The sequence below is a fragment of the Podarcis melisellensis genome, assembly GCF_964234715.1.
Source record: "Podarcis melisellensis genome assembly, chromosome: 5".
Taxonomy (NCBI): domain Eukaryota; kingdom Metazoa; phylum Chordata; class Lepidosauria; order Squamata; family Lacertidae; genus Podarcis; species Podarcis melisellensis.
In genome coordinates this window covers 3,495,521-3,520,818 of record NC_138537.1, presented here as the reverse complement: position 1 = coordinate 3,520,818, position 25,298 = coordinate 3,495,521, and the positions used below count along the sequence as shown (strand labels likewise).

The 25,298-nt window shown below is 44.9% G+C and overlaps 1 protein-coding gene across 3 annotated transcripts; it reads right to left on the bottom strand.

The window, feature by feature from the left end:
* Window positions 1-772: 772 nt before the first annotated feature.
* TFRC (transferrin receptor) lies at window positions 773-24,742 on the bottom strand. Of its 3 annotated transcripts, none has more exons than XM_081910953.1 (19): window positions 24,653-24,742; window positions 16,353-16,411; window positions 15,066-15,279; window positions 13,594-13,795; window positions 13,343-13,471; window positions 12,805-12,895; window positions 11,806-11,928; window positions 11,241-11,339; window positions 10,865-11,004; window positions 9,782-9,948; window positions 9,105-9,224; window positions 8,928-9,013; window positions 8,778-8,841; window positions 7,853-7,920; window positions 7,185-7,231; window positions 6,316-6,397; window positions 5,376-5,609; window positions 4,840-4,980; window positions 773-3,773 (listed from the first exon to the last, which is right to left on the bottom strand). In XM_081910953.1, the coding sequence occupies exons 2-19, from the start codon at window positions 16,383-16,385 to the stop codon at window positions 3,531-3,533; spliced, it is 2,283 nt and encodes a 760-aa protein (XP_081767079.1). In that variant the 5' UTR covers window positions 16,386-16,411; window positions 24,653-24,742; the 3' UTR covers window positions 773-3,530. The 3 variants fall into 3 exon arrangements, with proteins under 3 accessions (XP_081767079.1, XP_081767077.1, XP_081767078.1); XM_081910951.1 differs by lacking the exon at window positions 24,653-24,742 and adding an exon at window positions 23,935-24,062; XM_081910952.1 differs by lacking the exon at window positions 24,653-24,742 and adding an exon at window positions 21,519-21,662.
* Between the last annotated feature and the right edge of the window lie 556 nt (window positions 24,743-25,298).

The following is a 25,298-nucleotide window of genomic DNA, read 5'->3' as shown; positions in this document are numbered from 1 at the left end:
ATGGAGAATTTGGAAAGCATCTTGGCTCTCAGTCCTGGGAGACCTGCCCCTGCCCTGCTCACCTCTTTATGCCTGGGCTTGGGAGGACAGGATCCTGACTGCAGTTACAAAAACTGAGCCTGCTGAACAGACGCTTTGGCCTTGCAAAATGCAGGACTTTGAAGTTTGCAGGAGTGTAACAAAAAACCCTTTTTGCCAAGCTGCCTCTTTAACTGCTCCACACCTAATGTCATACATCAGGCTTGGTTATCTTAGCCTTGAACCAATGGGTATTTTCAAATGAAATAACATGTTTTCATCGTGTCGTAAATTTGAAATTCCCCCACTTTCAATCTGAGGTGTCTGTCCTGCTAATATATCCCCCAATAAGGTGGATACACAATGCAAAAACCTCTCTAAGCTGCTATGAGGTGGGGAATCTATGCAAGGATGAGCCCGACGATTGGCCTTTACATAATGGAGTTGGTATGGATTGTTCATGCCAGTTTGTAATATGCAGTGAGGTTATGCCTTTTCATACACGGACTCTACTCAGATAAAAATGGAACTGAATTCGCTTTGAAACGGCATTCTCAGGTTCACAATGCCCTTAGTACAGTTTGGGCTAGACAGGAAATTCCTAATCAAACTAACTAACTGGTAGGGATCTCAAGCACACTCAAAATGTGGTCTGCACTTTTTATTTCTGGGCAGGCCACAGAACAGGCTGGTAATTAGCAGCTTCCTAGGAACTTGCATGTCCACTAACGAAGCTTAATAAACCACTTCACAGTCAAGTCTTCCTTGTTCTTTATTGACAGTCAAGTCTTGCAGTTCTCATCAGCCATAACACCAAGATTACAACCCCCAACTCTAATTAATCTCATAGCACAACAGCACAAAACACAATTTTCAGAGATACACAGAGCTTATATATTTGAGATTCAGTCCAATTTCCCCAGTAACTATGTCTACGCTTTATTACCCACCCAAGATGCATGCAGCGCTATGGGAAGACCGCCACTACTTTGATGACCTAGCATTCACAGGCCTCATGAAATGGAGGAAAGAAAACCACGCATGGGAAATTACCAAGCTAGATTTTTTTCACTTTCACACACAAAAGGTTTGAAATGTAATTGACTTTTATCTACACCAGCTTTAACCAACCTGCTCTTGCCCTCCAGCTGTTTTTAAACTACAATCCCCATGAGTCCCTGTAGCTGCAGGCACTACCAAGTTGGGTAAAGCTGGGGTAAACAGAATTACAACGTGGAAGAGATTTTACAAGAACACATCCATCCTTGTGCCCAGCTCATCAAGCTTTCTCCAGCACAAAGCATGAAATCCCAGTGTGCGGAAGCTGCTCATTTAAGCAAAGAGCCTTAAAAGCAGCACTTATGAATAGTATGGAGAGCATCTTTATCAGCCTGAGTCTTTGGAGAGCCAGAATACACAACTTGTTTCTGCTGAGGAATATCTAAAGGGATGTTCCCACAGATGTATGAACCAGATTTTTGTACCAGAAGCCAAGTAAAAAAAAAAGTGAAGTGCAACAATCACAGTAGATTCAGTTATTTCAGTGCAAGCAACTGATCAGAATCATCCACTCAAGCTCTTGAAGCATTCCCAACCGACACCCACATTTTAACACAAATTTCTTTATAGCCATAAGCAACTCTTATATACATTCATCCAGCCATTTCTTGAAGTCTTAGAAGTAGATTTGAACAAAAAAGAAGAGAAAGAAGGGTCAGGCTTCACCAAGAGTCAGCAAAAGCCCACTGCTCAGTCGTCTCCAAGGTTCTCAGCAATATAAAACTACTTGTGGCAGCCAATTACTACCCTGGCCTTGCCCACAGCGTGGCAAGAGCCACTCAAGTAGTTATTGCATCCAGCACAAAGTGAGACCAGACAAAGACAGACAGTTGCAGATGTTTGAATATACATGTTAGATACTAACGATCATGCTCTGCAGGTGTTATTGCATGGTGAGCATTTACAAAAAAATTATGGGAAACACTGTCCCCGATAATTAAGACACCCTTAGTGCAACATATGGAGGTCACTGCCTCCGATACAACACTGTGGTAGGCAAAAACTACCTTGTTCTTTAACATTATGGGAGACACTGCTCCCGATAATGTGACCCAAGTTCTCATGATACATCGCAGTGCTGGAAGTTCTGCACAAGAGCTGCTGTTGGAGTCAAGCACAGCTCAACACAAGCCTGCAATGGTTTGCATCAGCTGAAACACAACCAGGAGTCAGAGGACTGATAGAAAGCCCAAATGATGGGGTTCCAGATCTACTGAAGGAAATCCCCATCACATACTGGTTGCACCCCGTCAAAGGAAGCTTTTCATTGAAAGGGTCCGGCAGAAGGTGCGTCTCACAGCTTTCGCTCTACCTTCTGAGAGTGAAAAGCAAGAGTGACACTTCCCGGGACTCCCCCTCACCCGCTTGGACTGCATGCTCCAAGAGATGAGACGATGTCCCTACCCTCCGGAATCCCAAATAATCTCCCGAAGGGATGGTGCTGTTGCAGAACACTGAAGGCTTGGTGGCAAAAAAATTCCAGTTATCATGGTTGGATTGTACTAGCAGATGCTGCTTTATCAAAAACGACAGTATAACTGTCATAATTATGGAAGTCACTGCTTCCGATAATTATATTCTGTAGAAAAAACAAATACCATTTATAGTGAACACTGCCACTGATAAATAAATAAATAAATACCTCGATACCAAAGTCTGCAGAGTCAGTCTCTCAAACAAGTGCTGCAAGTTAAGACTAGGCCAAGAGACTTGTCGTTTACTGAAAAGGCCTCACTGCAAGGGCTTGAGTACAACCAGTCTCCTCGTAGGAGGAACGGTTATCGTTTTAGCTTTTAAATAGTACCCCAGGGCCACTCAAGGTACTAGAGCCTTCATTTCTTTGGCGTGGCCTTCCTTAGTGCGGAAAGGAGCAAGTCACAGGAGAATTTCATCTGGGACTCTCTCAATTCCTATTGGGAAGGCGAAAGGTTTCATTTTCATTCCCTGCTAGACAGATCTTACGTCAAGGTGTGTTGGCTGTATCCCAGAGGCCAAGGGGTCTGTGGAAGAGCTTCTCTACCCAGGGGAGATACTTCCTAATAGGATTAAAGACGTGGGAGCTTTTAGGCTCACAAGACACACAGCAACTTTGTGTTAGAAGAGTCTGGGAGGTCAGGTTGAATTCATAAGAATCCAAGAGCCCTTACAATTCTTATGAGTTCAATGCTATGGGTTGCTTTGTGTGCCTCTCTTGGAAGAAATGCTTTACTCAGCCCAAGATCAGCCCTCTCAAATTTTGGGTTAGAGAGGCCAGCACATTTTAAAAGGTGAATCTACATACATCTATGTTCTCTGGGTCAGGACATTTTAACTTGCTTGGAATTGCTCAAGTTTCAGCCTGGACAACTAAAAATCCTCTGAAGGCCTAAGGGGACTTTGTTACGTGCTACTAGTTGAAAAGGAAGGGGTTCCCTGTTGCTGTACTTCAGAATTAATGGTAGCTTTCAACTTTCTCAAAACTCATTGTCTGTGTTCCAGATGTCACCAGAAAGGGCATTAGCAGCACTCTGGATTGTCCAGGTTGCCAGAGCAAGCTGGTTCCTGAACAAATCTTCATTGAAGGCGCTCCTGTTTGTCTTCAAGAGACCCAAGTGGTCCAGCAACGCCTGGAGAGTATGGGAGCCAGAACCAAAGAAGATGTGCCGGAGAGGAGTGTCTTTTGGAGAGAGGTACGGAGAGAGAAAGTTGTACTCCACCTTAAAAGGAGAGAGAGAGAAACAATCACAAGTGAAAAAGAGCTCTGGGATTAGGCAACCCTGACAAGTGGAAACACCCTCTGAATTGCTGGTGACTTGTGGAAACCAGCAGAGTATGCGGAGCCCCAGCAGAGTCTTCAGACATTTCCTTCTCCCAGCAGAGCAGCTTTTTCAAGTCCCCGGGTAAGGGAAAAACTCCTCTCCCACAGTTCAAAGTGTTTGTCTCTAGACGCGGGTGGCACTGTGGTCTAAACCACAGAGCCTAGGGCTTGCTGATCAGAAGGTCAGCGGTTTGAATCCCGGTGAGGGGTGAGCTCCCGTTGCTCGGTCCCTGCTCCTGCCAACCTAGCAGTTCGAAAGCATATCAAAGTGCAAGTAGATAAATAGGTACCACTCGGGCGGGAAGGGAAATGGCGTTTCTGTGCACTGCTCTGGTTCACCAGAAGCGGCTTAGTCATGCTGGCCACATGACCTGGAAGCTGTACACCAGCTCCCTTGGCCAATAAAGCAAGATGAGTGCCGCAACCCCAGAGTCGTCCGCGACTGGACCTAATGGTCAGGGGTCCCTTTACCTTTTTACTATCGTACTCTAGACAGTTATTCTGGTCTTTGAAGTAAAGATACATATGTACAGATCCACTAACACAGAGGTTCCCAACATTTGGCCTACCGCCTCCTTTTCAGAAAAGAAATTACTCAGTGCCCCCGCTGGAAATCTACCTTCTTAGGCAAACCAACAGAAAGATGCAGTGACAATTTGTGTTCTTTTATATATCTATATTTCTACCTACATTCTACAACATAAAGAAAGATGATCAATATTAATGGATTCTAGACTACTAGCTGATTAGACCAGAGGGACCATGTACAGAGTTGACTACTCCTAGCTTTTGGTTATCACGTATTTGGGCTCTTAGCCTTGTCACTGTAATTTGCACAGGGATTGATCAGATTCCAACCGGTCATCAGGTTCTTCTGCTATTCACTCCATCAGGGTTTACAAAATCTCTCAGAAAAGGCTCCCTTAGGATTCTCACCCCTTTGGGGAGGAAGGGAAACAACTCACTTTCATGATCCTGTCATTCAAAGCACGACAAGCAGCCTTGTTGGTGAGGTCGGTGTTTCTGATATCTTGTGTCAGGGTGCTTGTAGCTCGGTTGAAGTCTCCACGGGCAACCATCAGCCACTGTTGGCCCAAGCCCATATTCTGCAAGCGAAGACAGTAGGCAAGACTTTTATGCAATATTTGAAATGGGTGGTAAAAGAACAATTTTCTCCCTTATGCTCCTTTAGGAATCCTCCCCTCCTGTGCTGAACACTACAAGGGCCTTAAACCAGGCTGGAGTCTTGAATAGCAGCTCTCCTGTTTGGGCCCAAATAAGTACACAATACAACCTGCTGTTGGTGGTCCCCACTGATCCACTACTGATGAACATCTATCCCTATAGACATTTGTCTCCATTAACTCTACCCAGTGCCAGAAGCATTTACATTGCAAGAAACCACTGTGAACACCACAAGCGCTGCCGCAAGACCAGGCACGCCACTGCAAACCCGAAAAAAAAACCCACTTCCCCAGCACCTCTTGGTATTTTGCACTACCTGCATCTCTTTCCGGTACGGAATTATCTTCCCTATAAAGTCACGCAGCTTGTTATTGTAGCTCTCGTAGTCCAGGTACAGTTCGTGGTCATGCGTCATCCTCAGAGCTATACGGCCAGCGATTTCAGCTGCTTTGCGGATTGTATTTTCCGCTTCATAGGGGGCGCTGAAACGCTTCATCAGGCTCTCCAGATTGTCTAACTGGGTGTCAAGGAAGGGATACTCTTTCCCATCCTGCAAGAAGTAAACAGAGTAAGATTCTTTGCCTGGTGCTCCACACTTCCCAAATGGTTTCTCTCATGCATTTGAAATACTTCACATTGTCCTAGCAAGTCTTCCACATTCAGAAGACATAAAATTGCAGGTTCTTGTAAATTACAGTGGTACCTCGGCTTAAGAACTTAATTCGTTCTGGAGGTCCGTTCTTAACCTGAAACTGTTCTTAACCTGAAGCACCACTTTAGCTAATGGGGCCTCCTGCTGCCGCCGCACGATTTCTGTTCTCATCATGAAGCAAAGTTCTTAACCCAAGGTACTATTTCTGGGTTAGCGGAGTCTGTAACCTGAAGTGTATGTAACCCGAAGTACCACTGCAAAAGTAAAAGAAAAGCTGCAGGGGCAGGGTATTTTTATTAGGTCCAACGGTGTGTCACAAAGTACCGAACAATTACTTTTCTTCCTAATTCCTCAGGGTGGCTCTCAACAAATGAGGTCTAGGATGCAAGCCAGTGTAGGGTCAAATTCAGGAGGTGGCTACAACTTGCCTCCATGATTTGGCTTACATTTTAAAATCTGAATGGGCCTTCTGCATAACTGACTGCTCCAGTCAAATTCTCCCAAGAGTAGGTATTGTGCCCTGCTGTGGCCAATAGATAATTTTCAAGAGGTAGCACATAGATGAGCTTGGGCCAGGAAAGGAGAACAGCATTAACCAACTTACATTACAGAACCGGAATGAAATAGATGGTATCCCCGAGTAGGACAGAAAAGGAAAGGCTGCGTCATCAATACGAAACGGGACCCTGCAAAAGGAGAAGTTTTCAGCTGCTTTGCTCAGCAGTGAAGAGTCATATACTTCAGCAGAGGTTAGAAAAGCCAAACAGAATCCCAAGGTCACTGCAAGGTACACAGTTCAGCTTTTGCTGAGAGCACATTTCTAGCTTTTGGTAAGAGCCTATTTCTCGCTTTTTGGGTTGCAAAAGTTTGTACAGCTGTACCTTGGTTTTTGAACAGAATGCGTCCTGGAAGTCTGTTTTGACTTCCAAAATGTTCGGAAACCCAAGGCACAGCTTCCGATTGCGCAGGCGCACCGGAAACAATTGTGGATGCCCAATCGGACATTTGGCTTCCAAAAAAAGTTCAAAAACCCGAACATTCACTTCCAGGTGTCACTTGTACCAGGTTTGGTACAAGTACCAAAGCATTCAACAACCAAGTTATTGTCATATGCCTGCCCTGTTACCCAAGAAAAAGGACTGGCAAGGTAAGACCAATGTTCTGATGATTTAAATTGACATCTTTTTTTATGCCAGATCTCAAGGCAGCCTTGGAGATGGGCAGAAGAAGCAAAACTGATGCCCATCTGCTGCGGATGGAACAAAGCAGGTACTACAGGTCGTTATACTAAGGTTACCAGATATTTTTCAATGAACCCGGGGACACTTTTCAGCTTCAATGGATTTTGTATGGGGACTGATTTGTAAATCTGGGGAATGTTCCTGGGAAATGGGGATGTCTGGTAACCTTACGTTATACTACCAGGACCAAAAGGATTTCCCACCGCAGCTACCCGTCTGTAACAACACTTACTCTTTTCTGGCCAAAGTGGAACGAAGATCAGTTGACGACACAGTAATCTAAAAGTGAATAAAAGATGCACATTTCAATAAAACCTTCTCCAGATAAAGTACAGTCTTCCACCCCTTCGTCTAAAGCAGTGTTTTTCAGCCACTAGTGTGCCGCGAGATGTTTCCTGGTGTGCCGTGGGAAAAATTCGAAAGATTTAAAAATAAAGTATTTTATAATTTTTCACATTTCTGTTTACTTACTATTTCATAATGAAGTAATTATAAGATACTTTCTTTGTGTTTATTTGATTCCTATTCAAGAGAATTACTTTATATATAGTCAATATAGGCACAAAGTTAAATTTTTTAACACTTTCTAATGGTGGTGTGCCTCGTGATTTTTTTCATGAAACAAGTGTGCCTTTGCCCAAAAAAAGTTGAAAAACACTGGTCTAAAGACTCTAGTGTTCTGCAAAATTCTGAAGGATGCTTTGTTATCAACAAGTATTCCCAGCCACTTTTGCCATCAAAGAGCTTGAGGTAGCAAGATTCATACATATGGCTGTGGAGTGTTTCTTGAGCTTTTGATGAAGACCCTCTGTGCGGGGGAACAGAACATGGCCCCAGTACCAAGTTTATGGTTCAGCTTCTCCAGGTCACTGCCTGGAACTTTCAAGAGACGATACTCACCCCTGTGACTGCATCTTCCAACAACCTTTTCAACATGGGGCTGGCAGAGAACCTGAAGTCCTTCGAGCCTGTGGGGTACAATTTAAAAGTATTAGTTCAAGGCCTACTGAGATGGACTGATGATCTGCAGTGCAGCTATGGACTGTGGCTATACATATTCACTTCCATTTTAATTTCAACGAAGTACATCATCATTATCAGCCTTTGGGATGGAGAGGCGGTGTTTATCTGCAAGCACTAGTTACATACCTCAGGTGAAAGGAAGCTGAGTTTTTTTCCTTTTTGCAAAAAACTAAGAAACAAGAACACTAAATGCTTCTCAACTAATACCTTAAGGAAGTAAGGAGGGTGCAACTCTGATGTGACTGTAAGGGACAAGATTCATGTCCCACAGTATTTTTGCATGATGCTCCCATAATAATGAGGTTGTAGCAGGAGCATTTGTAGGTTTTCATCTTACAACTTCCAATGCCTTTCCACCTACATTTTCTTTACATGGGGTGCTGGATTAGATGGGACACTGGCCTGATCCAGCAGACTCTTCTTAGGTTCTTATGGAAGTTAGTTCTATGGAACAGTTAAAGGCCACAGCCCCTACCCCAAGTGGCTGAATTTCAGTAAATCAAAGTGGCAAAGATCTCCAAGGGAAGTTTAGCCTCAAAGTGCATTTTTAGTCCAATGAGCAAAAGAAACCAAGAGTTTAGTGCCCTCAGTCTTTTGCGCCAGTCTAGTCTAGAAAATGACCAGGATTGTTTATTTTTTATGTGTAACGCAAACACACTCACCCTTCTTAAGATTGTTTTGGAGTAATCTGTTGTACACATTTATCCAGTTTATATTATCCAACTTAATCATCAAATCACATTTACAGTATTAAATTTACAGGGAACGCCCTCTATCACATGCAATCTTTAATGACAGTTACCCGAAACTGCTGCATCCAAGTTGATATACGCAACCGCCTTCATGTGGAGAGATGAGGAATAGCCCTGAAGAGAGTAAAGGAACAGCAGCAATTAGCTATTTGCGTGATTTGGCTGTTCTGAACTGACCAATACATTGGAGCCGAACTTGCCTCCAGCCATTCTGTGGCACCAACAGCTCCAAAGGCTCCTGCACTCCAACTGGCAAACACAATACTCCGGCGCGGCTTGTACCCATCTGCAAAGAGGAGAGGGGACAACTACTGTATCCAGCTCTAGATTCATGCCGAAGAATCCCTTTTGTAGATGCTCAGTGCCAATCTCCTTACCAAGTTTCACGATGTCAGAGAGTGCTTTGGCAAGCTGCAGAAGCAGGCTGGTTCCTACACCAGCCTTTACGATTCCAGGCCCCCAGGAATCACGCTGGGCTCCAATGACTACATACCGATCTGCAAGACAGGGATCAACCGTTAGAGCCTCTATCAGAATCGCAGGATGGAGAACTAAGGGTATGCTTAACACACACTGTGTTATGATGCACACCAGCTCCTTGCAACTAAGTCAGCTGAAGACTTGGGGACTAGCCAATGCCATTATCCTAGTATATTATGCAGCGCAACCTTCTTCTGCTCAACAGCACCAAACTGCAATGTGTGGATGCGTTTCAGTATCTCTTAGCCACCTATTTCACTACCAAACAGGCATAATGCATTCAATGGAGCATCTTGCTAGGCTGCTTTATGTTAGTCATCCTGCAGTATTTCCATTACAAGTATCATTACCCTGTGAGTCTGGAATGTGCTCTGTTATTGAACACAGGCTGGGCAAGCAGTCTGGCATGCTGCCCACACAGCATCTCTGTAGATCATTTGCAGAGTAGGCCGAATGCCCATCAGGATCCCTCCCAACGCCATGAGGGAGCTCTGAATCACGAAATGGTAAGGAATGAACTAAGGGACACCAATCCTTCCCTTTCACATCTGCAAGAGATTGGCAAAGCTTTTACCTTGATCCTCAAAGCCTTTGATCACACCAAAGATGTTTAGGATTTTCTTTTCCACAAGCTCATTGTTCACCCGCAGCGTCACACTTCTTCCATGAGAATCTGACCGAAGCTTGTAATCACCGAGATTTCCTTTCCATGAATCTGGACAGTCTGGTATATTCATAGCGCTGAAAAGAGGGAAAACTAGTTATTGGAAGCACACAGCGCCTCCTACCAAGGTCCTCCTGAAATGACAGTCCTAATAGCCAAATTCTGGACTCTTGGTGATTTAAATCACAAAAGGAATTCAGCAAGCAGCTTTACTGGGCCTAACACACTGTTTATTTCTACAGTGTTCCGTTCCGTTCCGTGAGGCTCTTCGTATAGCGGTTTTTTCGTCTTGCGAAGCAAGCCCATTGACAGCTTAGCGGATTAGCGCTATTAGCGGTTTTTAGCGGCTTATCAGCTTAGCGGATCAGCTGATAAGCGGCTTAGTTGCTTAGAAAAAGGGGGGGAAACCCGCAGGAACTCGCAAGACATTTTCGTCTTGCGAAGCAAGCCCATAGGGAAATTCGTTTTGCGAAGCGCCCCCAAAACGGAAAACCCTTTCGTCTAGCGGGTTTTCCGTCTTGCGAGGCGTTCGTCTTGCGGGGCACCACTGTACTGGTAGAGGTAACCAGAGATAGCTCCTAGAAAGCACAAAACTTCCTCAGATCACAGTCAGCAGCTTTGGACTATAGGGAGGCACCTACTTCCAACCAGCTACAGAGCATTACAGCTTCTCCCTAGCAGAGTGCAAAGAGTAACTTGACAGGAAGGAGGCCGTCCCTCTCCTCCAAATGCTGCTATGTTGTGGGAATTCCTAGCTGGGAATATGTGACATTGCTATCATTCAGGTGCCAGGCAAACACATTTTTGCCAGGCATTATAGCAGCTTTAATCCAGTAAACTTCAATCTGTTTTTGAAAGTGAGGGTTTTTTTGGGGGGGGGGCTGCTCTGATTTGGGTTTTTTTAAAACGGCGTATCACCCTTAAATCTGGCAACAGTAGCTCTTGAGAAAGGGTACTGACTCTATCATTAGCTTGAAGGGAGAGTTTGTTTACCTGAATATTTTTTTTGCAGCAGAGATTGAAATGGTTTGTACTGGAATGCGTGGGAGGCCTGAGGATTCAACTGGGGGAAACTGAGTATGGTTGAAAGACGGAAATCCAGGAGTAAAAGGGTCTCCTGTCCCAAGGTGAGCCTGCCAAGGCAAAAATCCAGTAATTATATGAAAAATGGAGACCAAAAAGCAGTTCAAACAGGTCTATTTCAGGGCATTCACAAGTTAAAAGGGTGGGATTATGCCTCTGTTTGCTCAAGAGGAAGCTATTTGTCTTTGTCTTTCATTTGCTGTGCTAGGCAGGCACCAGAATCCATCTAGGAAGCCTGCAGAAGAGGCGCCCACATTCAGCCAAGGAGGTATAGGAAACCACTCACGTGTCCAAATTGGGAATAGCTCTCTCCATTTTTCTCATATTCAGGTGGATCTGGATATATCAAGACTCCTACAGCACCCATCTTCTTGGCATTTGCCACCTAGGAGGGGGCGTTTAGCATATTTATTAGCAGGTTTGTGCCAAAGAAAACAGTAAAATATTAAATGGAACTGGTCAATTAGTAGAGCCATTCCACTGTGACCAATGCCCAGTATCTATAAAAGCTCTACAGCCCACCATGTAGTCATTTTTCCATGCTTTTGTCCATTCACCACCACAGTGGCACATATGCTTTTATTGAGTAGTGGCCAGACTGTTTTTTTGCAGAGCACAAGAACGACCTGGGAAGCACCAGGTAGATCATAGAGTTCAATTTGGCTCAGGGGATGGTGTCTGTTGCATGTCCATTCTGGAGACAGTGCCAGCTTGTGAGTCCTGAGCATTCGTGACACGTGCAAAAGAGATGGGAGTTGAACACGGAACTGGAAGAGCCAGCACGGGCTCCCTACAAATTCCTTTATCATGCAGCATCTTTACTGGTCCTGTCTTAAGAGAAGAAAACTTACTTTTTCAGAAAAAGCAATTTCTCCAGCTCTCACAAGGATCACTGTTCCAGTTAAGTTGACATTTTTCTGCAGCAGTAGATAGAAGTCTTCATTGCGCCCATAGTTGGCATAAACAGGTTTTCCCTATAAAAGAGCAATTAAGCGGCAAACTAATCTTGCTGCACCTCCTTTCAACCAGACCACAAGATTTCACATTGGAGACACCTTCCTGAGCTACGATGAAGAACGGTTCCTGTTTCATCCCCAGAGATCTTAAAGCATCTCAGGCAGCATGACTGAGAAAATGTAGCCAACCAATTGTCTAAGCAGAGCATAAGGTCCAACCCCTGGCCCAACAGAAAGAGTAACAGTGTGCTTGGAATATTTCCTAAGGCCTAGAGACCTTGCTTGATTGTATCCACTTCTTGACGTGAGTTAGGACTAGTGTTCTACACGCTACACATGCCCACTGACTTATATAGGCGACATTAAAGATGAAGTTTTGTTTTCAGGTAACACACCGAGTTAAGTCTGGACCAGTGTTTCCCAAACCGTTTTTTTGGCTATGTCCCACCTAAAACATCTCTAAAATCCTGATGCCCGCCACCCAACATATAATTCTTATTATTCAAAAAGTGAATGGTTCATGTGGAGGAAGCCTAAAAGGCCATTAACTGTAAATAACTCATTCTCGAATTGCCCTTCTTAAAAATCAAACTGCCCCCCTGTAGGGCATGTGCCCCACATTGGGAGCCATGGGTCTGGACCAGGCACCCCCAACCTGTGGCCCTCCAGATGTTTTGGCCTACAACTCCCATGATCCCTAGGTAACAGGACTAGTGGTCAGGGATGATGGGAATTGTAGTCCAAAACATCTGGCGGGCCGAAGTTTGGGGATGCCTGGTCTAGACCATTGCAAACCAGCTTACTGGCCAAAGCAAGTTTTACTTAATGTACAAACTAGCATGCCACTATGTTGAAAGCAGAACTTCAGGTACCTAACAAGCCAAGCCAACTTACAGAAACCTCTGTACTTTCACTGTATGCTACGTAAGCTTGAGGAGTCTCCACAGATTCACTTGGCTGTTCCAGGGAAACTACATTCGGAGATCTAAGAAAGAAGAATAACAGCAGTCAATCAGAGTGTTAACACAGAATTTTAAAATGTTTTTGGTCCCAGTTACACAACTAAGGGCTGCACATATCCTGGACCATCTAACTATCACTCTTTGGGGAGCTTTGAAATGCAAGCCTGTGCTAGTTTTTACTGGTTACAGCTAACCTTGTGACCACTACCCTAGGACCAGGAGGACAACAGCAGAAATCACAGCCTTAAGATCAATTTGAACCCGGACCTTACTAGACAGGAAGCCTGTTCTTTTCTAATATGTGAATATTCACTTCCTGTATTTTGGCTTTCCACATTGGGTTAATTCTCAGAAGATCTGCCAACCAAGTTATACTGCAGACACCTTGTTGACAGCTTCATATAGAATCAGCTCTAATGTTTGAGACCGACCAGAGGAGCTCTGATATGAAGAACTGAAGAAGCACATACCCTGGGGTCTGCAGCCTGACGTAGTGCTCATCATTCCAGACTTTATCCAACTTGGATTTCTCAAACTCTTGATGAATGATATTGGCTAGGTTCTCATCTCCTGGACTGCCAGCATCTTTCTGACCAAACCTGAACACAGAGGTATTCCAGTTAAGTTTCCAGAAGCCAAGCATTGCAGACAGGCATTATTTTGAGTCTACTGAAATGCTCTTTCAGAAAGGATTTTTGAGAAGGTTTCTAAAAAAGCTTACCCAAATTTATCTCTGAAACTTGCAGAGCGCAGCCTGGACGACAACTTGCTTTTAAGGTCACTCCAGTATAGCACAGGTTCTGGTTCCGGTGTGTCATCTTCAGGCTCAGTTGAGCACTGATAGCCATGGCATGCTTCAACAGCATCTTCACTTTTCATTGCCTGTATCCTTCCACGGAAACTCAGATAGCCAATCAGGAATCCTGTTTGTGTAGATTTATTCAATGAACTTAGTTTATATACCACCTTTCTTAAAAACAAACAAACCTCAAGGTGGTTTACAAATAAAAAACCAATACAGTGGTACCTCGGGTAAATTCGTTCCGGAGGTCCATTCTTAGCCTGAAACTGTTCTTAACCTGAGGCACCACTTTAGCTAATGGGGCCTCCTGCTGCCGCCGCGCCACAATTTCTGTTCTCATCCTGAAGCAAAGTTCTTAACCCAAGGTACTATTTCTGGGTTAGAAGAGTCTGTAACCTGAAGCGTCTGTAACCCAAGGTACCACTGTACAAAATAAAATGCAATATGCTATACACAAATACAGTGGTAACTTGGTTTTCAAACGCCTTGGTACTCAAACAACTTGAAACCCAAACACTGCAGTGTTCCAGTTTGCAAACTTTTCAGAAACCAAACATGCTCCACCGAGTGTTACACATTCATTTTGAGTGTTATGCTGACAATTTGAGTGCCACACTTCCATTTGAGTGTTACGCTGAGGTCTGTCTGTTTTTGCTATTTATTTTGCCTTTTTGTGGCTCTTTTTTTGTGAGTGATTGTGTGGAACCCAGTTCAGCTACTGATTGTGTGACTGCAGTACATTGTTTGCTTTCATTTTATGGATCACTGGTCTTGTTAAATAGAAAAATTCATGTTAAATTGCTGTTTTAGGGGTTGTTTTTAAAAGTCTGGAATGGATTAATCCATTTTGCATCACTTTCTGTGGGAAACCACACCTTGCTTTGCGAATGGACTTCTGGAACAGATTAAGTTTGAAAACCAAGGTACAACTGTACAGTATTCCAGACTTTGTAAAATTGAAATAGTTGATGAATAGATGCTGGCTTTACATATGCAAACCCAAGAAATTCAAAATTCAGAGGAACTTCTAGCATGTTCACGGGAGCACCACCAATGGACAAAATTCCCCTCTTACTTTTTTTACAATTCCAGCAGAGATCAGGGTGGGTTTTTTTAAGTCTATGACTATTCCTGTGGTTTGATACCATTGCTGCATCATTTTTTCTTTATTTTCCTGTAATGAAGATACTCCTGTATATGTCCATAAGTAAACCCTCCCTAGAAGATCTAATACCCACGTGGCACCATTTTAACTTTTAATACACCAAGTTTATTTTCTAGGAAACCCTGCTGAATTCTGCCTACCGGAGGGAATGCATTATTCAGTGTGCCTTGGAAGATACCAAAAACCCCCCACAAATTGCTCTTTACTTCTCACCTATTCATCTTACCTATAAGGAAAAGGAGAGCTGCCCCAGTAAGTACACAGCAGAGGTGTCGATTGTTGTTCCTTGGTTTTATTGGTCGGGTGTGAAGATGGTCAATTCCTCCATTTTCAATACCTTCCTCATCTTCAGCAGACAGTTTCATTTCCACATGACTGTTGTCGCCATCTGGCTGTCGGGACAGGCTGAAGCGGGTGTATGAGAGGGGCTCTCCTCCAATCTAGATAGAAGAAAGAATTCATCAGAGATGAATGAAGAGTGCTAATGTTAAAGACACCAAAAAGTCAAGCTTATTTGTTGGTACTGATAACACCAAGAGAGGCCTTTAATTCCACTCACCCCATTAGAACTTCAGAGTGTAAAACAGCTTTATGGCACTATAAATTTAACACATTTATTATGGCCTAAGAATTTGCAGGCTGTGGTTGACTTCATCTGATGAAAAGGAATGTAGTTCACAAAAAATTATGCCATAACAAGTTTGCTGATCTTTCAAGATTGCTTTTGCTGCAGTCTGCTAATATAATAGCCTTGCTGCAAATTTTTTGTAATAATTGAATATCTGAGATTGGAATAAAATCTGGTACATAAGAATAGGAAATGTAAGTCTGGCTGTTCTTTCCCTACTGTATATCTTGACTGAATCAAGGAAAGAAGGCAGAAATATATAAAACATGACATCCAAAGCAAGGTCGCACATACTTGGCTTAAAAATAAAATTTGGGGGGGGGGGGTAAGGACAGCATGCAGTATTTTCGGTTCTCAAGTTAGATGCTGCAGACCTGGGCTTATGAGATTAACGAACATGACATAATCAGTCCAAGGCATTTACATAGACATGACCCTGCTCATTCATAACTGTGGTCATAATTAACCCATGCGTCTCTACGCCTAAGGACCAATCTGCATGGGAAGGCTTAGATTTAAGCTCAGCAGTTGAGGAGCTACTTCAGGCACGTACAAGCACAAATACTTGTTTCCATTGAACAACTGGCTATCTACAGTTCTTTGTGACAAAGTGGGGTAGATAGCCAGTGCCCCCCCTGTCCCCATTATCTCCAGCCTGCATGGCCAATCATCAAGAATGGTGGGAACTACAGCTTAGCATCACCTGGGAGGCCAGAACAGCATCCCCATAATTAAGAGTGCCATTCAGGTCCAACTCTGCATGCTAGAACAGCTTTTGCAGACCAAGCTACATGTAAAGACAGGGACTAAGCGGTGCATCAAGGTTTTGGCCAGGGAATTTTTATTATTTGAGTAAACCTGATAATGCAGTTTGATCATCCTTACCATGTTAAATATTGCTTTCCTAGCATGATCCATAGCTGGTCACTCCTTCAGGTACTTAACTGAAACACAGATGTTTGAAGACATTTTAGCAAAGCAAGGTATTCATTAGGACAGTAAAAGCCACATCTATAAAGCACAAGAGTTCCTCCCATGAAAACTAAAAGCTGCAGTCACCACTAGAGGCCTCTACAACCACACGGACAGATTATCTGCAACACTTTGATATACAGGTGCACTGTACTCCATTCTATCTTTATTGAGCCACATAGTATTAGGAAATGGCATTTATAAACACCAGGTAGTAGGTAGCTTTCCAACATGGCTACCTGGCTCACTTACCACCTGTTACCCATTGTCAGTGATGCTCTTCCTGCAGAAAGAGGACATGCTGGCAGCTGCCACAAGCAGTGGCCCTAGCTGGCACCCATTACCAGAGATGCCACAGGACACCAGGCAACTATTGAAGCCATGCAACAGTACCATCTGAACTTAAAAGTTGCAACATGCAACTCAGGAATTACAAGTCTAATTCAAGTACTTGTAAGGATATTAAAAGGACCCCTGACAGTTACTGTATTTTTCACTCCATAAGATGCACCTGACCATAAGATGCACCTAGTTTTTAGAGGAGAAAAACATGTGTGTGTGTGTGGGGGGGGGGGATATTCTGAATCAACTGTTGTACTAAACTATTTAATAAACTACCGGTATATCAGAGAGTGAAAGGGACAGGATCTGTATGTTTCTTTAGCGTGTGTGCTCAAGGAGGCAGCACCCCCCCGGATGGACCCGACACAGGAACCCCAGCAGCCTCCTCTCATGTAAGCTGTTCCTCTCCCACTTTGCTGCTTCAAAGCGAGCCACGGAGGAGGGAAGGAAGGCGAGTCATGGATCCTCCGCTCGCGACTGCAGTGGGATCCCACTGCCATCCGTAGGCATTCACTCCCTAAGACGCACAGACATTTCCCCTTACTTTTTAGGAGGAAAAAAGTGCGTCTTATGGGGCAAAAAATACGGCAAGTCCAGTCATGGACGGCTCTGGGGTTGTGGTGCTCATCTTGCTTTACAGGCCGAGGGAGCTGGCGTTTGTCCACAGTTTTCCGGGTCATGTGGCCAACATGACTAAGCCACTTCTGGCAAAACCAGAGCAGCGCACAGAAACACCATTTACCTTCCTGCCAGATTGGTGCCTATTTCTCTACTTGGACTTTTTGGCGTGCTTTCGAATTGCTAGGTTGGCAGAAGCTGGGACCGAGCAATGGGAGCTCACCCCGTTGCGGGGATTCAAACCGCTGACCTTCTGATCGGCAAGTCCAAGAGGCTGTGGTTTAGACCACAGCGCCACCCGCGTCCCTTTTAATGAATGGACAATTAAGTAATTTCAATCACTTTTTAATTTAAAAATGGACATGCAGTATGATGATAAACAACGGAACCCAGGATGGGACTAAGGGGAAGCCAACTCTTTTTTTTACGTTTGAATGTGTATTGTTGTTTTTGGAAAATTAATAATATATACATATATATTTATAACAAGTATAATTCGTGTTTTGTCCTGAGTAGCTCAGTTCTGCAGCCATGCCCGCTACTTTCAAGGACTTTCTTTGTGACAGGCTTCACCTGTCACATACAGAGTAGATGACCTTTAACACGTCTACATTTAGAAACTGTTGTTTAGAATTCCTATGTAAGCTTGGCCTGAAGTCTATGTGCATATTTCACTGAGTTATTTTAGGGGTGGAATGGGGAGCTTAAAGATGAAAAATCTTCACAGAAGCCCTAACTAGTAATCTTTTGCTGGTGTTCAGCAATACACAGCTACTTTATCCCACATGCCACTGCTATGCTTTTGCAGGCCAGTTTTCTTGGTCTGCAATAACTGCAGCTGTAGTCATGGTTGAGGTGAGAGGTTTTTCCTTTTTAGTATGTCACGTCTTGAGTTTTTACTATTTTTTGTTGGGAGCTGCCCAGAGTGGCTAGGACAACACAGTCAGATGGGCGGCATACAAATAAACTATTGTATCTGGCTTTTTTATTAGATTGCTACAAAGTGTGAATTGGTTAGTAAACAATCTCAAGAGCCTATCCAGCTGGACTTTTTCTTACTATGACCATCAACTATCCTGTAGGAAAGCCTTTTTAAAAACCACTAAATGTATTTGAATGACTCTTGTAATCTGCTTTGAAATGATTGTATAATGAGTGGAACGGTATAAATAATTGTAATACAGTGGTATCTCGGGTTAAGAACTTAATTCGTTCTGGAGGTCTGTTCTTAACCTGAGGTACCACTTTAGCTAATGGGGCCTCCCGCTGCCACCGTGTGATTTCTGTTCTCATCCTGAAGCAAAGTTCTTAACCCGAGGTACTATTTCTGGGTTAGCGGAGTCTGTAACCTGAAGCGTCTAACCCGAGGTACCACTGTAATACACAATGTAGTTGTGACATGGGGTTTTTCAATGCTGTATTTTGATGCCTATTGTGAAATACTTCCTGGATGGTCCACTGCAGAAAGGCAGCATGCACATAAAACTAAACTGAGGCTCTGTTACCTGTAAAAAGACTCAAACCTACACCCACATTTATCCTTCTCAGGCCAAGCTCTTCATTCAGTTGAATCAAGCGGCTCAGATTAGTTTATTACCTCCAATCCTCCCAACAAGATTTGATCTTCAATCAGTCCCTGAACACAGACTTTCCAAGCTTCCTCAGATCTTGACATTTTATATTTAGGTAGATGCTAAAGTTCTAAATGCCAGCACCAGTTCTGAATAGTGTTTTCAAACAGCTTCTTTTCTTGGCACAATATATAAGATATAAGATTTCGGCAGCAGCTATTTTACTTGTTTGAACTAATAGCAATATGAGTTCACGTGCACCTTCAGAACTGATGCAAGGTGCATGTCTATATGCTGTATCCAACACATCAAGCAAGAAGCAGCCCCCAGAAGTCCCAATACATGGCAGAATGGCCAGTCTCTCAGTTGTGAAAATGTGCCAGGCATATATATGCACTGTGTTTGGAGTTACATGAGGCTCAGGAGTCAAGCTTAGCCACAGTCTATCTCTGGCTATTACACATCAGCAAATGATCCCATAGCCTGGCCAGAGAAGATAACAGCTTCGAGGAAAACTGGGTAAGCTGCTATGCACTTAGATAGCAAGTAAATGAACTCCACCTTTCTGTAGAAAGCAATGAGTTTTCCACAGAAGGAGGCAACTGATACGTCCCTTTCAAACTTCGGCTTCAGGAATACTAGGGTACACAGAATCACCTTTTACACCGGTGGCCCCGTAAGGTAGGTGTTAAATGCTTGCAGCTACTGAAGTGGATCAACAAGCACAGAGCTTCATTAAGCTTCATGTCCAGTTCTGGGCACCACAGTTCAAGAAGGACACTGACAAACTGGAACGTGTCCAGAGGAGGGCAACCAAAATGGTCAAAGGCCTGGAAACGATGCCTTATGAGGAACGGCTAAGGGAGCTGGGCATGTTTAGCCTGGAGAAGAGGAGGTTAAGGGGTGATATGATAGCCATGTTCAAATATATAAAAGGATGTCACATAGAGGAAGGAGAAAGGTTGTTTTCTGCTGCTCCAGAGAAGCGGACACGGAGCAATGGATCCAAACTACAAGAAAGAAGATTCCACCTAAACATTAGGAAGAACTTCCTGACAGTAAGAGCTGTTTGACAGTGGAATTTGCTGCCAAGGAGTGTGGTGGAGTCTCCTTCTTTGGAGGTCTTTAAGCAGAGGCTTGAAAACTAGAATATGTCAGGAGTGCTCTGGTGGTGTTTCCTGCTTGGCAGGGGGTTGGACTCGATGGCCCTTGTGGTCTCTTCCAACTCTATGATTCTATGATTAAACACCAAACCAGAAACAGCTTACAGAAGTGGCAAACCTCAGGCTAAACTTTTAAGTTATTGCACATCCACATTCCAAGCATCTACCTAAAGTAGTGATGAAGAACCTGTAGTCCCCTCCATATTGTTGGACAGCGACTCCCATTATCCCTGACAACTGCCCAGGTTGGCTGGGGCTGTTGAGTCCAACATGTGGAGGACCACATAATTAATATGTTAATTGCACTTGTGCTCTACTGTCTTAATATTCTGCCACAGGAAGCTGACCTAGTAAGAATCTGGAACTACTCTCAACATAAAGTAATAAAGTTCTTCAGTATTTCATTCACAAACTGGTTCAGCACACTGCCTTATTTAGCTTGTTTGAGTAGGTTCTGGGGTTGCCAGAAACACTGCAGTTGCAATATGCTGGAATTACCAGTTTGTTCTAACAGTTTATGAAGGAGTTAAACAAGCCAGTTTGGCCTGATTTAATCTTAACATACCTTGCACTATTATAGCAGTCAAGGAGTCTTCAGCACAATGAATAAAGCAAGAGTTCTAGAACTCATAGAACATATTTTCATTCACGGCAAGGTAGAAAAGTAATAGATATACTTTACCTATAACTTCACAAACTAATGTTTACAGTAGCACTAGGTGTGTCACCAGCTCACTGCCAAGGCTTTCCATTGGTGGCTAAGTTTTCATTTTAGTATCTACAGGGCACCATGAATGGCAGAGCCCAAGGTGTGCCAGAAAGCAAAACCAATGACTAGGTGGCACAAACTGCTTGTTGAAACTGTCCTAAAACAAGTCAACTCACCATGAACCTTCATGTACATGGGAAGCATTGATCTGTTTAGCGTAACTGTACTGTCAACCAGACTATACACCCCATTTTTATTTATAAAATACGTATTTATTATTTCAATTTCTAGCCTGCTTCTTTCCACAGTGCATAAAATATCTCAAGTACAAAAAGATGCAAATCAATATATTGTAACTATAACTATCTAAATGCTAATTTATTTCAAAACGTGATATAAAATCCAAATAATTCATTTTGGTAACAGGGACATAACATTTCATTATAAAATACTTAAAGCATATTAACTGATATCCGTTAGCTAAAGCAAATAATAAACCAGAGACAGATATGCAAAACATTTCCAATGCAGTTATTTTACAATAATCAGAAGGCAGCACGTGGCAGTACTATGCCATATGCTATAATTAGTGAAGTGCACAATTTTTTTTCACATAGGCTAAAAAGTGCACAGTTCCTAGCTGCTTGATCATTTACAATAAAGTGCTCAAAATCACCTCTCAGTAATCCTCTCAGGAAGGCACTCTGTCGGCAATAGATGGCTTCAATCACCTTCAGTTTAGCCTCTCACCCCAGACTCCCATTAAAGCCATGAGGTAAGAGGTTTGTGGTTAAGAGTGCATATATGAAACCAACCCACCTCTCACAGTGAGGCCCCGCCCAACACCCCTCCCTTCCTGGGCTGCCCCCCCCCCCCGGATTTATAGCTAGTAAAACAAATAAGAGCTCCTTCTGCCACCCACACTAAGGCTCAATCCCTTATAGGCTGCCCCCTCAGTGCCTCCTTTTACCCCTGATCCTACCAGCACTAAAACAATTTGCCACCCCTGCTCAATGGCTGCTGCTGCTAAGCACTCTGCTGATCAAAGGTTAGTGTCACCTCCCTTCACCTTCACATTTATACGCAGTAAAAAAAACAACCCCGGAAAACATGAAAACCTCAATCACGCTGCCATTACTATTTAAGTAATTGTTTAACAGAAGAATCCTAATCTTGCCTTCTTAAAAGAAGTCCTGTTGAATTAAATAATGTTCTAGCGTGCAGTAGCAGCCACTTGCCACAAAGTCATCAGAACGGCCCTACATGTGTGGTGGGATTCTGTGGGAACTCACGGTGGAATTCATTTAAAGGCACTCAACTATTGCAACTACTTCCCTTCCATCTCCTCTATTCTTAACCTGTCTGACTGCACAATCAACCTGTGATGCAAGGGTCCGCCACATCTGCACAGCAACACAAACCATGTCCTAAGGATGTACTTTAGGGTGGTGACACAAGCTTCTACAGAAGCTCTTCTAGGCAAGATTTGTTTCTGAAGCTCCTTTTAACTTGGACTGCATGGACACTATACATTTAAAGTGTTCTCAAAATAAATTAAGTTAGTTCTTGGTATGAGCTTTCGTGTGCATGCACACTTCTTCAGATATCTGAAGAAGTGTGCATGCACACGAAAGCTCATACCAAGAACTAACTTAGTTGGTCTTTAACGTGCTACTGGAAGGAATTTTTTTTGTTTTGACTATGGCAGACCAACACGGCTACCTATCTGTAACTCAAAATAAATCTTGCTGGTAGAGATTTGGGGGAATCTCCTGTCTGAAATCCTGGAGAGCCATGGCTGGTCAATGTAAACTAGATGAACCAAGGGTTTCCCTGTATTTGGCACTATGCCTAACAAGGCAGCCTTCCTCAACAACTCTGCACTGGGCAGGAAGAGGAAAATTAATGAAAAAGCAGCAAGTCATACTGCACCAGCAGACAAGCACATGAGTGGGCAGAACAAAGAATTTAAACGAAAATGAGTAAAAGGCCCTGGGCCCAGAAATATCAAGAAAAATGAGCCTCCTGTAATAACCCATCGTTATTCTTTATATAAGCAAGCTGGGGCAGAAACCGCGAGGGAGAAGCAGTAACAGCCAATGGGCAGGCTTGTTGCCTCACCCCTTCCTTTCCCAGCATGCTGGGCCCCCAGAGTTATTATCCCTTCAAGGTCAGGAAATATGCAGCCATGCGCTCCAAGCACATGTAGAGCTCCCCTCCCCAGTCAAAACCCATGGAGGTTCACCTAAGGGCTCCTATCCCTAAGGACAGGATCCTGCAACTATACAAAAAGCAGCGCATACATGCCCCACGTTCTCCCCGGATACTTCCGACTGGTAAACGGTAAAACACCCCCACCCACCAAGACCTTTCCTATTCCCCAGTAATAGGTCCTGTTCCTGTCGAGAAGCACGATTTCAGCTCTGCTCTACAAAGGCCACAAATTGCATTCCCCCCCCCCACCTCAAACAACCCATTAGCCTGGAGATCTTCCCCGCCCGCGCTTACTTCACCCCACCCCACATTATGCAGAGAAGGGACGCCTCCAGCCCTGGTCGGCCTAAAGAAAAGGTCAAAGCCGAGCAATGTCACGTAGGCAAGCTTACAAGAAGATCGGCCGCGGCGCAAGAAATGCGCAGAGACTTTTAACAAAGGGAAAAAAGGGGGAAAGGGACTTGCGAGGGCGAAGGGCCCTTTTTAAGCGAAGAGCCCTTTTAGGGCCGCAATGCAAACGGGATAGCGCCCACCCGCAAGTTCCCAGAGCCAGCCTCTCCCATTGCATAATGCAAAATCTCGTGCACAACCTTTTTTTTTTCCCCGCCCGCCAGCGAGCTCTGTAGGCAAATGAATGGGAGGAGGAGAGGGAAGGAGCGTGTCTGGGGCGCAAGGCTGTGCGAAGCCGCCACCTCCCCGCCTTGCAAAGGGTGCATCTACCATGCGGCATTTGCATGGACCTGGACCCCAGCCAGGCGGAGCACGCGCCCGCGCCCTCTGGGGCTGCCGCCCGCGAGACCCCCCCGCCCGCCCGCCCCTCCTCCCGAGAAAAGCCCTTCTCCCCCGCGGCCACGCACCCGCTTCCCCCGGAGCATCACCTTTCCCAGGCAGGCCCTCTCGCGCGGCGCTTGCCGCAAGCACAACCAGCTCGGTCTAAAAGGAAAGGGCGTCCGGGAACGTTGCGCGCAGGCGCGTAAAAAAAAGGGCAGCCCGGAGCCCCGCCCACCGGCGGCGTGAGCGCGCGACCCGCTTTTCAAGGAGCGGCTGGGCGGAGCTCGCCCCGAACACACCGCTGCACGTGGGAATGCTGAGACGCGGGTCCGACGCGCGCGGGAAGCCGGGGAACCTCTCCCCCCCCCAACACAGAGAAAATAATAAAAACCGAACGGCCAAAAAGCACCGTTTCGGGCAAAGAGCGAGGCTGTCGGCCGCCTTCACCTCAGGCAGCTGAAACGGGCTGGCAGCCGAAGGCAGCAGCGAAACCGCCTTTTAAGCAAAAAGTACGATGAAGGTGGTTTTCTGAGGCTGGGGCTTCCGCCTCAGGCGCGCCTTTAGACGCGGGTCGCTCGTCATGTCTGTAATTGGCCTGAGGCGGGAGAGAAACACTCGGAGCACCTGCTGCTTGGGTCTTGGAGGGGCTTCTCTGACAGCGCACAGAAACCACGTCCCCCGCCATGTAATGAATCTGCTTATGCAAGCCCTGCCCGCTCTACGGGTCTATGACAGATTCTTGTCATGGCGGGCTGGGCTAGATGACCCCTTGGGGTCCCTTCCAAGTCGGCAATTCTATGACAGCCTTGAAAGTTCTCGGTTTACCTTCTATGACAAGCGCAGAGCAACAACCGGCCACCCTCCTCCCCACCTCAGGAAACCGTCGCTTGTGGCGGCAGCTTCCGAGGCAGGAGGGCGGCGTTAATACCACCCACCCAAAAAAAACCCCACCGTAGCTGAGGAAAAAAATGGGTTCCGGGGTTGCGGGGACACGTCGCCGTCCGCTTAGAGCTTTAATTTAATTTTAATTTAATTTTAAAAGGGCACGAAAGGAAGCGCGGGAACAGGGTGGGGGTTGAGGGAGAATCAGCATCGATTACTCCTACAAGTGCAAAGGTCCGTGCGCGGCCTCTCCCCTCACGCGCTCGCGTCCGGGAAAGAATCACAGCCTTCTTTAAAGCAACGAAAACAAAGGAGGGTTTTTTATTTATTTTTATTTCAATCTTCTCTCAGTCACCTGACAGGTTTCGGGCTCGGTGGCGGAGCCGGCCGCCCGCAGGGAGTTTCTGAGGGAAACGAAGCTAAACGGCCGTGGGGGAGGGGCGGGAAAAAGGCGGGAAAAAGAAAATGCGCGGCCTGAGAAGGGCGGGAAAGAGGAAAGAATGGCCTCGCTCCTCATAGAAGTTGTTGTCGTTTAGTCGTGTCCGCCTCTTCGTGACCCCCTGGACCAGAGCACGCCAGGCACTCCTGT